We start from the raw sequence: 16,039 nt of genomic DNA, 5'->3' as shown, positions 1-16,039 counted from the left end.
GTGACCACGGCAGTCACATGACCCGGTGATGTCGGCAGGTCCTTTCCATGAGGGGGTTATGCTTCCCCTTGTTAGCAGGTTACTAGTCTCCAGCTGTGAGCAGCAATGAGTCAGTTGTCCTAGGAAGTGTCTGACTGCACCATGGGCAGCTTTGATCATTTGTTTAAAGTGCTTGTTGTGGGGGATTCCTCTGTTGGCAAAACTTCCCTATTGAACAGGTATGTGAATGACGTCTTTGGCAAGGAGTACAAGATGACCATGGGAGGTGAGTACTCCGTGCACTTCTCTATGTACAGTAGGTGGGCAACGGGACACTTAGCGGGGTTCGTGCATTAACTTATTTTCTTGTTTGCAAAATACAGTGCTGTTTTCAGATGTTATAATTATCAAAGCTACACACAAGACACGTAAATGTATAGATTTCATAATAAATAAGTGAAAGTGTTAATAAAATAGGTAACATATAATAGTACTAAATATCGCTGAGTATCATTTACCAAATTGTTACAGTGCAGTATATAATATATATATATATATATATATATATATATATATATTTATTTATTTTTTTTGTAAGGAGTGATTTCATAAGTCTTTAGGTTTTTTGTGTGAATCTTTAGTGAGACAGCTCAGTACCATTCTAAAGCATGGCTTTCCAGCAGCCAGCCTTTAAAATATCTTTTAAAAAAGTTATTTTTATTTATATATATATATATATATATATATATATATATATATATAAATTATTTATTTATTTTCGCATATAATCACACACACATTTGAAGTTGCAAACAACACACAAGGTAATCCCAAGCTATTACCATAACTAAAGCTGCCAACAAAGCAAAACCGGAGACAAAAATTTACTCCAGGTACTAAGAAATAGTAGCTTTTTCTAATGTCTATTATCTGTCACCTGTTATTATAAACATTACAGGTCAGAAATTGGCATGGATGGATGAGTGAGCAGCAAATAACACATAGTATAATATATTGGAATTTGCATATTAATAATAAAAAAAAAAAAACAGGGAGGGCTTTACAAATAGACAATTATAAATACACATATAAGTAAGATGGGATTTCATATGTCTTTTTTTAATTTTACTTTTTAACAATGATTCCTTCTATATATACAATAAAGTTTTTAGCTAAGTATATTTTAAAACCGTTAATTCAGAGAAAAGAAAACTAAAACTAACCCCCGTTCTCGGACGCATTATAACCAACACCCCCAACCCACACAGATCCCCCCCCCCCCCCCATGGGCACATGTCACCCGATGTGGGGGGGCTTCTAAAGACAGAAATGAAATAAATAAATAAATGACTTGGCTGCTTTGGGTGGAGGCCAGGGCCCCTGTAATCTGTAACCGCACCCCCCCCATCTCCCACCCTCTCGGCGTTCGTGGCTATAATGGCAAAACTGCTATTTGTAATCGATAGCCCCTTTGCTGTTCGTGCAAAAGGTATATATTTTATTTCACAATGTACAGTTTCAGTTTAAAAAAAAACAATGGTTGTTACGAGTGTGATCATGAGATGCTTTCCCTTTTTTGTGTGTCATAGTAGTTACTTCCCTTTATTTTTGTTATTGGGTTTTCCAAATGTTTCTTTATAAAATGTTGTGGTTACTCCTTTGTTGGATTGACCTTAATATTTCAAAGAGATCCCCAACACACACACACACACACACACGCTGCAACCTCTTCTCTTTATTTAAATATTTAACAATTATGGTAAAGTATCTTATTTTTTTATTGTTTACTTACATGTAAAATTTATTTTCCAGTGGATTTTGCATTGAAGGTTGTGCAATGGTCAGATACAGAGGTGGTCAGACTACAACTGTGGGATATTGCAGGTAAGATACATCCATTTATTGGCCAGTGTTTATTATTTATAGGGCTCTAGTGTGTTTATTTTCCCCAGAAAAGTCCTGTTTTTCTTCCACTGAAAAACTAATATTAAGACCCCTGATGCATCTGAATGGTGAAAATTGAGTAGGCTGATAAATTACATATTTTAAGGATGTGAGATTTACACCAAAAAATCCCCCAGCACATCTCTGTGAACCAGTAAAATAGCTGTTATTCTATTTGTACATAAAATGCAAAAGTCTCAGTTACACACAATTGCAACTATATGTAAGACATGTGCCTCCTTAGAGTGGTGTTAAGCCCCTATATTGGCTCTCACGTATTCATGTGTTTTTTAATTGAGATGCAAAATGGCAATAGAAGGACAAAATTCTGATGAAAGAAATACAGACACTTATCCTGTCGACATGAAAATGCCGACGTTTCTATTTGCCTGACACGGACTGAATCCTGACATTGTGATTGCCGACATTAAATCAGCAATGCCTGCGGGTCCGGCGGCTATGACAGCACTATACTTTGTTAAAAATAAATAAATAAATAAAAAGTCCCCCCCCCCCCCCCCCCCCTTCCTCCCAACGATGTTAACCCTTATGCAGCCAGCCTAGTGCTGGTGGTCGCAAAATCTGGGAAAAAACGGTGGGGTACCCCCAATTTTGCGATAAGTTTTCGGCAGTGCTGGCAAGCAGAGAGAGGTTTCTGTTGAATAGCTGAAGTATGAGTGAGTTCCATTCATCCCTAATAAAGGTGTTACAATGTTTGCCCAGGACTTTCATGCAAAAACTTGAAGGCGTATCTGGAGAGTTCCCAGCTACAGCAGTGTGAAACGATCTTTTGCTTGACTGCAGACCTTGGTTGATATTCTTTTTATTTATAAAAGGACATTTCCTGACTTTGCACATTAATGATTTCAATTCAAATCCTAACAAGGTATGTTAAAGATAATGCTGGATAATAGGGTTAAATGGTAGAACATTGTATTGGAAGGATTTGCAATATGTCATTATTTCCTTTTTACATGTGCAAAATCAAGACTTTGTGTGTGCAACTTTGTTTTTGGCTTTTGATAGAACATGTTATATTTTGTTTTCAACAGGTCAGGAGCGATTTACTTCCATGACTAGACTCTACTATAAACAGGCGTCTGCTTGCGTAATAATGTTTGACCTCACAAATTCTGACACCTTCAGAAGCTGCCAGATGTGGAAAAATGACCTGGACAATAAAGTGACACTATCAAATGGCGATCTTGTGCCTTGTATACTATTGGCGAACAAGGTGAAAGGATTTATTGATGCATTAGGTGTAGACTTAAAATATACTGCTACTTTTTTGTGTGTGGGTAAATATTTGGACACGACTAAATCTGCACAATATTGTCATTGTGGTCAAACGTGTATGTATGACCACATTAAAGCTGGCTACAGGCAAGGTTGTTTAGTCCTGTGATCTAAATACCAGGACTTTAGGCAATCTGGACACGTTAAGTGGCTGACAAAGTGGCCCAGATCCAGTTGCTCAGGAACAGGATCCCTCAATGTAACACCTGAAAAGCAGTATTTGTACAATTCAGCTACCCGCATGAGTACATTTCCTTACTGATCAGGCTGTTTGGCTATTGGGTCAAACAACCAGAGTGCACTGTTTGTGGCTAGCGTAAGACCATTGAATTATACCATAGACGGCCTATCTGTGCTGAAAATGACTGGCAGAAGACACTGGCTTTCAGTGTTGTAACTAACAAGGTTATAGGCAATAAATATGTTAAACACTTATCAAAATACAAGAGCTGTTTAAATATTTTAGGTTTAGTGGTTCTTTAAATTCTAATAAGTCAAAACACCAATTTTTACATATTGAGCTACAGCTTTGGCTCACGTTGCATATCCATGCAGATAGGTGCCCTTAAAATATTTTTATACCGTAAAAGTCTGACTTCTTAACAACCATATTGCAGGGGCATAGGCAATTTATGCTTGATTTGGGCGGTATCCCAACCATGGACTCCCACACTTTAAATGTAGTGCCTACTAATCTGTCTCTAAGTTAATCTAAAACCTCCAAATTAATATCAACACTTCTCTTCCAAATGAATTTTTCCTGGCTGACCTACGTTAGACCAGCTGATTGATTCTGCAGAGAGCTTCAGCGTAGAAGCAGTTGGGTATCCAAGAGCTCCGGGAGGTCCCCATCCACCACAGCAAGCTTTGCTGTTGGTCTGCAAAGTCACCTGCTCACCTTCCCTTTAGTTTAATCTAGTTCTCCAAACTGTTTATGGGACTGTAGATGTGGGCCTCTCTACTGCTCTGCGACCTTGGTGGCAATCTCATCTGCCCTTATCATAATTAGCCACGGACAAAGGAAGATTCATTCTGCTGAATCATTCATGTCCAATTACAATTGCTATTTAAATGTGCAGGTCTAAAAATAATGCAGTTTATTTAATTTAAAAAAATACAGTTCATTTATAACAGTTTGATTCAACATATTGCATTTTCTTTTTAAGCTTGAAGCAGCTGCTTGTTATCTCTTTATACATTACAATAAGCATATCTACTATTTTGTCACATTAGCCCACACACCATTCTTCATCACTAATGTCAATTCCCTATAGTGTACTTACAGAAACATGGCTGTGACGGCCAGTATGTGTGGCTCCGTAGGTATGTTCTCTGTTTGCTATGGTCACTTTAGTCACTTTAGTGACCTTAGGCCAAGAGGAGTAAAAACAGGGGGTGTGATGGTTATGGAGTCCGGAGGCAAGGGGAGTCCCGTGATTTCCATGAGGCCTCATGCTCAGAAGAGGTCTCACTCTCTGCTCTAATGAGAGCACAGAGGGCCTGGGGTAAGAACGGTGACACTGGGCCCCTCCCCAAATTTTACTTTGTGGCCTTTGGTGCACTGTCTGTTCCTCTCCTTCCCTTGTCACCCCATTCTTAATGATTTTCCTTTGTCTATTTTCACTTTCTACACTTCTTGGGATTGTCAGTATCCACTTCTGTTCTGTAGAACAGAAAATACGCTTTATTTCCATTAAAATATTTGCATTTTAAACAGGACCCTTTTTAGGAAAATGTATTTTGAAAATGATCAATCCCATCAGAATTTACATTAAAGAAGAATATGTTTTAATAATAATGTATTTAATATGTAGAGTTTTATACAAGACTACAATATTGTATAATTAGATAAACTTATGCAGAAAACCTAAAAAAATTATTTTATTTGATCTATTTTGCTAGATGAACCATGTTATTAAGTATTTTTTGTCTGTGCTTGGGGGTTTATTGCTTTTTTGTTTCTTTCAGTGTGACCTTTCCCCATGGGCAGTGAGTAAAGAGCAGATTGATCAGTTCAGTAAGGAGAACAACTTTATTGGGTGGACAGAGACCTCGGTTAAGGAAAATAAAAATGTCAATGAATCAATGAGGTCAGTCTGTGACTCTGCTACATAAAATAATACATTTGTACAGCATAAAAACTCTTGTCTGGCGCACACCCTTGAATGTAACATTTTTTGGGAGTGATACATATTGCAGAGGATAGGCATTGTACCCTAAGGAGATCTGATCCTGTGTGTGCATATATACGTAGCCTAAATTGCAGCTTAATATATTGTGGGCCATTCATGTATGGATGGTGTCATATGTTTTAAATAAAAATAAAAGCCTATGGGGCATATTCAATTGTTGGCGTTACTCGTAAAAGTAACGCGGCGTGCTCACGATTACAGTAATAGTGCGTGTAATTACCGTTATTACGGTGCCTTTAACGCTGGATTTCAGCTGAAATCCGGCATAGAATTACCGTAATAACGGTAATACTTTTAACGCAGCGGTAAACGCTAACAATTGAATATGCCCCTTAGATTGGTTTTGTTTTTATTTGCTTGCATATTGTGTCTCAATATTTGATGTCAAAATAGTTTTGATTTTTGTCCACCATTATGTTGTTGTAGTCTATTTTTTGTAATAGAATACCTGCCTAGCTTAAATTGCTGGTTAGATACTCTAGTTTAGACTGGCATGTCAGCTGAATACTCCTGCCCTGTGGAGAGAGAGCAGACTGATGCTCTGCTACATTCTCTGGTGGAGTGTGTCTAACCAACAATACAAGCTAGGCAGAGTGTTTTATTGGAAAATAGAAAGTTTTAATCCTTAAATGGTCCACACACTTGGACCTATACTTTAAGCTGCAACTATGTACTCCATATTTATGTTATAATTTTATCCCCTTTTTTCCCAATACCAAAATTGTCTTTGGCATTTGGGCTCATAAAAAGTGGATGTTTTATAATCTGGATGTGACCAGTTTTACAATGGCATGAATTTGGTATTTTTGTTACAACAGATGGACACAATGAAGAGTGATCCTTGTAAATTTTTAACATGTGGTGGCCAGACAATTGTGTGTGTGTGTGATTTTTTTTTTTTGTATGACTTTAGCTAATAGAATTAACCACATGATGTATCTAATATTCCTTATCAGCTCAAGTTGCAAAATTTTTTACTTTCTCCCATTGCAAATTATTTTGCGTTTTAGGAATGGTAAAATGTACTTTATTTGCCTTAGAGTGGCTTTTAAGAGATTTTCTTTGTACAATCCTATGACCCTTTTATGATTGTTTGCTGGGGGTTAAAGTGAACATGAACAAACCAAATGTAACAGCCTGAGAATGCATATACAGGTATGGAAATGGTAATTCAGAATGCTTTGTTCTAATTACATCATAAAAAGGAGTTTTGCTGTAATTTGGAGGACCATGGCTAACATATATTAAATGAGCTCTTTCCTTACACTGATATTTTGCAGTGATTTGTAGGAAGGAGCTATATAGTGATCTTGTCTGTTTGCTGTGATAACATGTCAGTGTCATGCAGTTATTTACTTTTGGTTTTCAGAATGTTCTGCAAAATGGGTTTCTGGATAAAAGATCCCAAAACTGTACTCCATTATTCTTTGCATTCTAAAACTCATTGACAAACGTTTCACATTTAAACATTTTTTTTTAAAAAAAAAAAAAAAAATTTGATTTATTTTTTCCCTGTCTCTTGCAGGGTGCTCATTGAAAGAATGATGGCGACAAAAGAATATGGCCGCTCATCTCTCCCACCACAAGGGGATTACATTAACCTAAAAGACATTTCTGTGCCTGAATCAGGTTGCTGCTAAAATTATTGACCTAAAAACTCTAAGACCACATTATTAAATATACCTAGTGTGGGCAACGGTTCTAATGCAACAGACCTCTGAACTAGTTCATGCATTGTAATCGAAGTACTGGTGCCTTGGACTATCCAATTAGAATATTAAGGGCTTTTACCACCTCATCTTTGTTATTTCCATATTGCCTTTTTTTTTTATTCTACATTTTCCAATCACTCTTCTTGGGTGCTTCTATATCATACCTGGATTCCTTAACTGTGGGTATATGTCGCACATGCAGAGGAAACTGCACTGAGAATTTGGCAGACCTAGTTACATAATCTGTTTGTATATATTGTTAGACTAGCATTGGTTCTGAAAACGTACAATCTTTTGTGAGTTTTTGCTTATTTTTGTGTTCTAATGCCCATCCATTTGTACAATGTCTCTGAATTAGGTGATATTTGTCTTTGCCAGGTGAAAACAAACACATATATATGGTTCACTATTCTTTTCAGTTTTCACATTGCATATATATTTTTTAAGTACTATGTAATATTTTATTCTGTGTTAATGTCTTTGAATTTAAAAACAAAAAACAAAACAAAAAAACACACACTTCAGCCCTAGAGAACCCAGATGTTTTTTTCAGTTAGTCAGGAATCAAATAACCATACCCATTCACCTCATTATGCCACTACACTGTGACATCCAGTCTTGTGATATTGATTGCATAATGCAGTGAGGTTGTCGCTGGATTATGCGTCCTGTGGTGGAAAAAGTCCCAAAGACATTTCAGTCTAACATTAAGAAACTCAAGTGGAAGCTATTCCAATTTTACAGTAACTAGATGGGGCTGGCAAGCTTTACCAGCAGCAGTGGATGTCCATGGTGGGCACCCATTTCTATTGTGTTAATAAGCACTTGTACTAGATTGAAAGGAGTCATGCATACTAAAACAATTTGCATTTATTTTAAGCTATTGAAACTGATCGCCAATATAAGTGGACCAGTACTACACATTTTGGCTCTGCTGACTGAAATGCCACAATGTTTCTCTGAGTAGTGGTGTGTATTTGCATTTGCTGAGATAAAAAAAACTTGTGATTGTGTGTTTGGTTGTGTTTGTTTGTTTGTTTGTTTTTCCCATTGGAAAATACAGTGCACTTTATTGAAAGCCATTAAGTAATGTCTATTAAATGTTCTCAGAAATGTCTGTCCTTTTTGCAACTAATAAATGTTTTCTTGTGGAAGTGTAACTATTTTATCAGTGAGTGGAATAATAAAGGGTATGGTTGAGTAACCCAGGGACTAAGGACACCATGGAAATAACTTGGGGGAGGGGGGGGGGGTAATTAAAAAACTTATAGGCAGGCTGGACAGTGATTTGACACCATAGAAACTGTAAATAACGTGCAGCAGTAAACCAGCTAATCCTTAAAGATTGTATAAAAAGATGCACGTATGATTGAGCCGCTGGGCTGTCATACCCTCCCATCCCAATGACTTCATTCCATTTCATATGTAGAGAAACCAAGCACTGTGTAGCAGTGCCGTAACTAGACATTTTAGTTCTCTGGGTGAGACAGGGCATCGGCGCCCCCCATCTAAGTGGGAGTGGCATTTGACAAGTGGGTGTGGCTAGCACTTTACTGAAAAAATTATATATATATATATTTTTTACACAAACACACACACGGGGGATTCCAGTAAATTAACAACCGTCTCTCTGCCCTAATGACCATTTAAAGTACCGTATATACTCGACCCGAGTATAAGCCGAGGCACCTAAGTTTACCTAAAAAAACTGGGAAAACTTATTGACTCGAGTATAAGCCTAGGGTGGGAAATGCAGCAGCTACTGGTAAACAGGAGACATATGTAAGTGATGGAGGGGAACTAATATCTTACAGGTTCTGGTGGATCCAGCAGGACATGGCAGATAGGTTGGGAAAATTGGTTCTAAGATCTCCCTGAATATGTTAACTAAACTAACATTTTAGTTCCTGTTTTTAGCAACCATTGCTACCAGCGCCTAAAATATAAAAAAATAAGCAAATTGATGCTGTAGTGATTAAAACCTCTCTGTCATTGAATGCTAATTGGTTGTGGCGGGCTACTAAAGTTGCTGCACCTTACCAGAATCATGGAGTTTTCCTCCCCCGGGGTCTCCTCCACTGCGCTGTTGGGATCGCTAGATTTTTATAATGAGTGTCCACAATTAAGGGTCCAATGTGCAAATAGGCTGCAAGTCAATGCCCCAGTTCCATGTCTCCTCATTGCGCCAGTTACATTTGATGCTATTGTTGCTGAAAGGTCATCAGCTTGAAGCAGTGCAATAAGTGATCAGGAGAAGGAGTTCAGCCTTTTACTTACCTCCGCAGTGGAACGCATGTGCGTTCCACAGACGGGAAGTTCGGCATTTGCGTTCCAAATGCCGAACTTCCTGTCAGTGGAACGCACATACATTCCACTGTGGAAGTTAAAAGCTGAGGGACGGGAGAACAGGAGTTCACTCGTGTATAAGCCGAGGAGGGCTTTTTTCAGCACAAAAAAATGTGCTGAAAAACTCGGCTTATACACGAGTATATACGGTATGCAAAATATATATAGCGATAGGTATTCTAATATTTTATACACTTAATACTCAAATAAGAACAGCAAAACTGTCTGTGTGTTAAGAAATTTAGACTGTAAGCCCCAATGGGGCAGGGAGTGATGTAAATGAGTTCTCTGTACAGCAGTGTGGAATAAATTCATAAGTTTAGTTGTTTTATGTAGAGGACAAAGTATATATTTTACATAAACTGTACTGGGCATGAATTTAAGGGGGGGGGGGGGGGTTCACATATACTTAATAATAATTGTGATACTAAATTGTCTGTCTTATTCGTATAATGCCTCAATGTAACTCAAATACTGCAGTATGTGTAGGTTTAAGTTACTTTAATATATTGTGACAACAATTGTCATTATTTCGTGATTATTTTTCATCTTTTTATGTTGCAGTTGCTCTTTATTAGAATGTTGTTTTCATTGGGCAAAGGGTCACCAACATTTATTTATAGATCCACTATTTCAGTTAGTTGGTGAAGCTTCAAATCACCAAGATGAAAGTAGGAAGATAAACCTTAAGGTGACTCTGCAGTTATATCACATGAGGTTCTTCTACACAAGTCAATTTAGAAATTTTCACCCCACACAATCAGACCCATTATTCAGGGTAGAACCCAAAGAATGAAGCATGTATCAGTGCCATCTTACTTTATAAGAAAAAAAGACATACTTTCTGTTGCTTTGTTTGTGAAAGATGGCTGATGATGCAGGGTTGAATATCTGTCAGTTTTCAAAAATACCGACCCCCAAAAAAATAAATTAAAAAAACCAACAAATCTTTTCAAAGTGTGGTTACATAGGTAATGTACACTTAAAAAATTCTTCCCCACATCACTTTTAACCTGTTCCTAAAAGTATATAGAGAGAACATATTTATATATTTCATAACACTTGACTTTTTAATGCGGAAATACTGCTTTGTGGCATAAGCTTCTGAAAAAAAATAAAACACCTCCATGAAGGTTTTTTTTACATCACTAATGTTTTCCCTTAATTCTTTAAAATATTTGTCAAGCTTTCCCATCTTTTCTACCACACCCTGCAAAGGACTACTAACATTCTTTACTCCCTCAGAACTTTTGTCCGATTATGACGATGGTATCTACAAGAGAACTGAAAAAATACTTTTAGCATTTAACTTCTACATCGGTAATAAAGTCCTTTTCCAAGTAAAGTCCCAAATTGCTCACCTTCTACACTGCTCATAATAACTTTTCTGTAGTCCCTCATGTTGCATCTCTGCAAAGGTGCCCTTTACCTCCATAGGTTCTGTAAAACAGGCGCCATTTTAGTTACTACAATGGTATATGTTTCTCCCAAAAACATTTTACAATTTCCACATGTGACTTCAAATACCTTCTTTTAATACATCTTTTTTTTTTCATCGAATTCGGTGTCTATTTTTTGTGCTATAACAAGTATGTGCTCAGCTTTAAAATATTTGGTACCTACGCCGCACATGTCATCATCCATTCTTCTTTCTGGAAATAATAGAATATTTTCAATATGCTATATACTATTGTCAGTTGTTCATCTACAAATTCACTAACAAGTCCTTTAAACAGTTGCACAACTTGTCAAACTCACTTTTTGTATTGTTTCTACGGATTCACATCAGTCTCCGTTTCTCTTTACTTTTTTTTTTTTTTTAGGTCTGACCAACGCTTCTGCACTTGAAATTTATTTCTTTTCTTTCCAAGTCTCTCCTTAAGTTGTTTTAGTAATTTCTGCATTATTGGTTCCTTTTTGGTATTAACTCTTCGGTATTTTTTTTTTTGGCAGTCGTCATACTGGTCCAGTACTTTTACTCAGGGCCGTAACTAGGGCTGTGCGACAGCGGAGACCGCCCTGGACGCAACACTGAAGGGGAAGGGGGGCACAGTTTAGGAATATCTTGGGTTCATTTGCTTAATATTGAGGGCGGCAATTGTCTTTCTCGCCCCAGGCGCTAGAATTGTAAGTTACGGCTCTGCTTTTACTATCATCTCCCTCTCTCGGGCTCAATGCCTTTGCTCTTTTCACGCCCATTAATTGTATTTCTTCTTCTCCATCCCCCATCACTATTTCTACATTTATTTATTTTTTCTCAACTTTTCCCACCCCCACCTGCTCTTCACCTGCCATCTTCTAACGTCCCTCGGCGCCAGACAGGCTCCTCCTGTAATTTTATGCACTCAGATATGGTCGTTCGTTTCAGTTGTGGACCAATCAGTGGTTGTGCCTGTACAGAATGGAGCATTGTGGATGAAGACCATTTATGTATAATAACCTTGTGTTTGGCGAATATATCAATATATTTAACCCCTAGTGGTCGAAGAAATATGAATGAATACTAGGAGAGTTTTACACCTTACATCCATTGCCATACAAGGTAAATTGTTTATGGAAGGATTATGAATGAATGTTTTCTTGTACTATTGTGCTTATTGCAACAACTGCATAAATATATATTTTGTGAATGTTAATATGTGTATATGCAAAATACTTTTGTTATACTTAGTATTATTTATGATACACACAATGGCTAAAATAGTAGTGAAAATATTTGGTAAAAATATAACAATATATTGCACATTTTCTTTGATATCATCAGTGGACAAAAGATTAACATGCCTTTTTATTTTTAAAGAGAACCTGAAAATGTCATATGACCTCAATGTGGAGCTCATGAAGGATTTAATTGAGACTTATAGGGCGCACCCCTGTTTGTGGAAGATAAAATCAAAGAAATATTGTAACAATGTTGCGTAATGTTGCTATGCAAGAACTTGTGAAAGCGTGCCTGCCACATTACCTTGGAGCACATTTGGAATGGGCAAAGAGCAAATTACAGAACCTTCAGACTGTACACAAGAAAGAACTAAATAAGGTTGAGGTCTCAAAAAAAATCCGGGGCAGGTGCAGATGATGTTTATGTGCCAAAGCTCTGGTGTTTTGACCTTCTGCACTTCATCCGAGAAAATGAAATTACACTCCAGTCCACCTGCAGCCTGGATACGGACATTAGTTCTCTTACTGCTGTAGTCCCGCCTAGATTATTGCAACCTCCTTCTTACCGGCCTTCCCCATTCCCATCTCGCCCCCCCCCCTCCGCTCTATACTCAATGCGGCTGCAAGACTCATCTTCCTTTCTCGTCGCTCCTAGTCTGCCTCCTCTCTCTGCCTTGCCCTATACTGGCTCCCCATTCCCTACAGAATCATTTTCAAACTCCTGACCGTCACTTACAAGGCTCTCTCCCAGTCTACTGCCCCCTATATCTCTAACCTTCTCTTCATTCACACCTGCCCGCTCCCTGCGCTCGGCCAATGACCTTTGCCTTTCCTCCACTCTGATCACCTCTTCCCACTCCAGAATCCAAGACTGCTCCCGTGCTGCCCCCCTTCACTGGAACGACCTCCCTCGCTCTATCCATCTTTCTCCCAATCTTTCCTCCTTCAAGAGGGCACTCAAAACTTACCTGTTCCTAAAGGCCTACCAACCTTCCACCTAGCTCCCTCATCTCCTCCGCTTGTTCTCCCCCTCTCTCCTCCCAGCCCCCCTGTTCTCTCCCCTCTTACTTCAACTTGCTCCCTGTGTGCCTGAGTTCTGTCTACCCTCCCTTAGGATGTAAGCTCATTTGAGCAGGGCCCTCTTCCCTTTGTTTTCCATACCTGTTCTCTGCTCCGTCTTTACTGCCTGAAGACTCTGAAGTTTTGGTATTTTTTGTTTACTGTTTGTAATGTTTCACCTTGTTTAGTCTACTGTTTGTGCTGTGTACGATGCTTGCGGAACTCTTGTGGCGCCTAACAAATAAAGGATAATAATAGTCCAGCAGATGACATAGCTCTTGGTGGATCTGTAAGTAAAGTATATTTTGCTGTTGCTGTGTAACAGGTTTATTAAAGTAGAATACATAACAATAAAGTTTGCACACATTTCATGCTTATAAACAATTGTTACACAAAATTATTCTGCCATGGCACTGCACTCTGCCCGTTAAAATATTGAAGGTATGCCTTCCTGTTTAATTTTGCACTGGCACTTGCATTTCTAAGGTGGCCCAACTGTAGAGGTGTCAAACCAACTACCTCCGTTTCCTCCTACATTGTTGTCATTATACATATACGGCGTACACAGGTGGTTTTACGTCTTGGAATGTTATGCAGAACACCACATGCCATTACCACTTAGTCTATGTTGGACAAGGTAGACAAATAGCAGAATGAAAAACTCTGAATCTGTTACTGAGAATTCCAAACGCATTTTCAACAACATGCCTAGCTTGTGACAGTCTATAATTGAATATCTGCCTTGCATACATTGTTGTGCAATGCAAATGATTCATCAGTCACAAACTCAAAGTTTAGTCCATATTTTGTATTACTTTCAGTTGGAATATTAAGTTCATAGTTTTTTTTTTAGTTTTGCATGAAAGGGAGTCTGCTTTAATGCACAGCCATCAGACACTTCCCATTTCTACCAATATCCACAAATGCGAATTCATAGTTCGCATCCACTATGGCCGTTAGAATGATGCTGAAAAATCCTTTGTAATTATAGTAAAAAGATCCACTTTTGGATGGAGGCTAATTCGGACATGTTTCCCATCAATGGCACCACCACAGTTTGGAAAACTCCATTCCCCCTCAAATTCTTCCGCGATAACTTGCCATTGTTCTACCGTTACAGAAAACTGAAACATATAGAGGTGTGAAATAGTTTAATTACATGCATTTTATATCATACTTTTTTTTCCCCCTCATTTTTTCATTGCTCAGCCTGATGTCCTGTCACAAGAACTTATGTTGGAATTTGATGACCAAGAAGAGACAAGTAGAACTATTGTACAGGGAGGCCAGGTGACAGTCGACAGCCAGGATGTACCTGAGGTTGCAATTCCACCAGAAACGCAACAGAAGAGGAAGAAAAAAGGCTCTATGAAGTTGATCAAAGTGATGCGCTAACTACAAAGATGGTGGAATGTGCAAGCAGTTTGATGGCCAAAAAGCCTGCACAACACCCTTTTAACCAATGTTAGCAAGCAAAATGAAAAGTGCTAGTAGACCGCTACAAGTGGAAATGGAGCGCTTAGTGTGCGACCTCATGTGTAGGGCTACCAAGGAAGATTTGTACTCGGATACAATTCTATCGCCAGCAAATCACAGGCAGACCCCATCATACACATTTCGGCATACACAGATGCAACATGGTAGTATGGGGGGAGACGACAATATTTAATGCTAAAACCATACATGACTTGTACCTCTATACCCATCTCAAACATACAACAGTTCAGTGGAAGTTCATCACCCATGGATAATAGTGAGGTGTTGCAGTATGAACAACTATAAACTGTTTATTTACTGCTTTTATTGGTTTGCACTTCATTCATAAACCAGGATATTGTTCATGTATATTGTCATTTTTTTGTATGTTAATAAGATTATACATTTACATTTGTATCTAAAGAAGACTATTTATATTTACCAACCTTCATATACTGTTCATGGAGAACGTCAATGATCGCATCACAGGTCTCAGGTATTATCAAACCTAGAGCTTGCAGTGAAATTGCTGTGCTGTATTTCAGATCATCCAGTGTCCTTCCCGTTGACAGAAATCTTAGGGTAGCAAACAGTCTCTGCTCTGCAGATATGAGTCTCCTTAAACGGGTGTCCTCCTTCTGGATGATGGGGTGTGACTAGTCGGAGCAATTCCTGGAATGTGGTTCATTCATCCTCAGGAAATTCCTGAATTCATCGGGGTTGTTGTCCCATATCTCCTATAGTAGGGGCATATGAGAGAATGAGTCTCTCCTCTTGAACCACTATTCGAACCAACAAGATCTATTCTTTCTCCTTCTTTCCCTTCGGGTCTGTACTTTCAGTCTTCTTGCCAGAGCGAGCAGAAAAAGAGCAGTTGCTTGTTGTTCTTCAACAGTACCCATATTAGTAACAAAAAATTGTTTATGTTCAGTTGCGACTGAACATACACTGTACACGTGCTAATGAATGAAGAAAATGTGTTACCTTCTTTTATTATGAGGTTTGGGGTGGTTACTATTGAGCATAATCTGCATTTTTTCTTAGAATTTCTTGGAGATATCCTTACATGGACCTCCATAAGTCTGATTAGTGTATACAAAATTATAATCTTTGCTCACACAAAAATGGCTGTGAAAAGTTGATGCCTGGACAGTTGGTCTTTCGTTAATCGTCTAAAACATGACTAGTGTGTACGCATTAATTGTCCAAGCGATCGGACTTTCGGTGGAGGGTAAAGTCGTAGATAACACGTCGGTCGGAAAATTCTTCAGTGTGTACCTAGCCTACGTTTCCTGTTCCATTGATGTGTTTGTGTATGTATGATTATTTACATGCAGGGCCTGATCAACCACTAGGCTGACCAGGCTGCAGCCT

General features: G+C 38.3%; 1 protein-coding gene across 1 annotated transcript; it reads left to right on the top strand.

The window, feature by feature from the left end:
• Positions 1 to 13: 13 nt before the first annotated feature.
• On the top strand, positions 14 to 8,277 carry RAB29 (RAB29, member RAS oncogene family). The gene is made up of 5 exons (XM_075196151.1): positions 14 to 265; positions 1,792 to 1,863; positions 2,976 to 3,157; positions 5,188 to 5,309; positions 6,937 to 8,277. The coding sequence occupies exons 1-5, from the start codon at positions 142 to 144 to the stop codon at positions 7,049 to 7,051; spliced, it is 615 nt and encodes a 204-aa protein (XP_075052252.1). The 5' UTR covers positions 14 to 141; the 3' UTR covers positions 7,052 to 8,277.
• The last annotated feature ends 7,762 nt before the right edge of the window (positions 8,278 to 16,039 follow it).

This window comes from Mixophyes fleayi, chromosome 2 (genome assembly GCF_038048845.1).
Source record: "Mixophyes fleayi isolate aMixFle1 chromosome 2, aMixFle1.hap1, whole genome shotgun sequence".
Taxonomy (NCBI): domain Eukaryota; kingdom Metazoa; phylum Chordata; class Amphibia; order Anura; family Limnodynastidae; genus Mixophyes; species Mixophyes fleayi.
The sequence above is the reverse complement of the archived record's forward strand: the minus strand, read 5'-3'. Positions and strand labels throughout refer to the sequence as shown.